Source organism: Octopus bimaculoides, chromosome 1, assembly GCF_001194135.2.
Source record: "Octopus bimaculoides isolate UCB-OBI-ISO-001 chromosome 1, ASM119413v2, whole genome shotgun sequence".
Lineage (NCBI taxonomy): Eukaryota > Metazoa > Mollusca > Cephalopoda > Octopoda > Octopodidae > Octopus > Octopus bimaculoides.
This window is the reverse complement of record NC_068981.1, coordinates 84,965,177-84,965,839: the sequence shown is the minus strand read 5'-3', so window position 1 is coordinate 84,965,839 and position 663 is coordinate 84,965,177. Positions and strand designations below refer to the sequence as shown.

Genomic DNA, 663 nt, shown 5'->3' with positions numbered 1-663 from the left:
ATCAAATATGCTGTAAAGTCTGTTACTTTGGTAGGAGTCTGAGTTTGATATATCTTTCCAATAAACTTTAATAGCTTGCATCAAAAGAATATCGAAATTGCCATCAACTTTCCATGAAGAAAATATATAACAGACTAATGATATTGCCTGTACTTAAGCGAGTGATGCCAATAAAATTTCAATTTAATTTGAAAACATTTTGAAATGTATTTTTTTCTCCTTTGAATTGTTTTATTTATACAGAAAATATATTTAAATCTATATTTATGTAAACCATATTAATGATTCCAGTACAATTAGATGTTAAAGGACTTATTTTATCTGGAGGTAATCTGACAGAAAATTACGAAACTCTCCAATTACATTTCCATTGGTCTGCAAATAACGCAATGAAAGGATCGGAACACGCTGTTGATAGCAAGTATTACCCACTAGAAGTAAGCTAAGTAAAAGTTTTATTTTTTCTAGTTTTGAGCATAGTCAAACTATCCGCTTATTTCAAATCTATCTGGTTGTTTCAAAATGCTCGACTTGTTTCTCCTCAACCTTTCACGCTTGATTTGGATTATCATTTTCCCTAATATATATTTTAATAATCATGTTGCAAAATTGACCCTTATGTTTTGGCCTACAGATCAATGATCATATGAATATATAATAATT

At 29.1% G+C, this 663-nt stretch overlaps 1 protein-coding gene across 1 annotated transcript in view; it reads left to right on the top strand.

The window, feature by feature from the left end:
- Positions 1-461, top strand: part of LOC106873143 (carbonic anhydrase 12) — a 13,759-nt gene extending 13,298 nt beyond the window's left edge. The window contains exon 4 of the mRNA XM_014920369.2: positions 292-461. Within this exon, the coding sequence (XP_014775855.2) occupies positions 292-446 (155 nt within the window). The 3' untranslated portion in view covers positions 447-461. The remainder of the gene's footprint in view (positions 1-291) is intronic.
- The last annotated feature ends 202 nt before the right edge of the window (positions 462-663 follow it).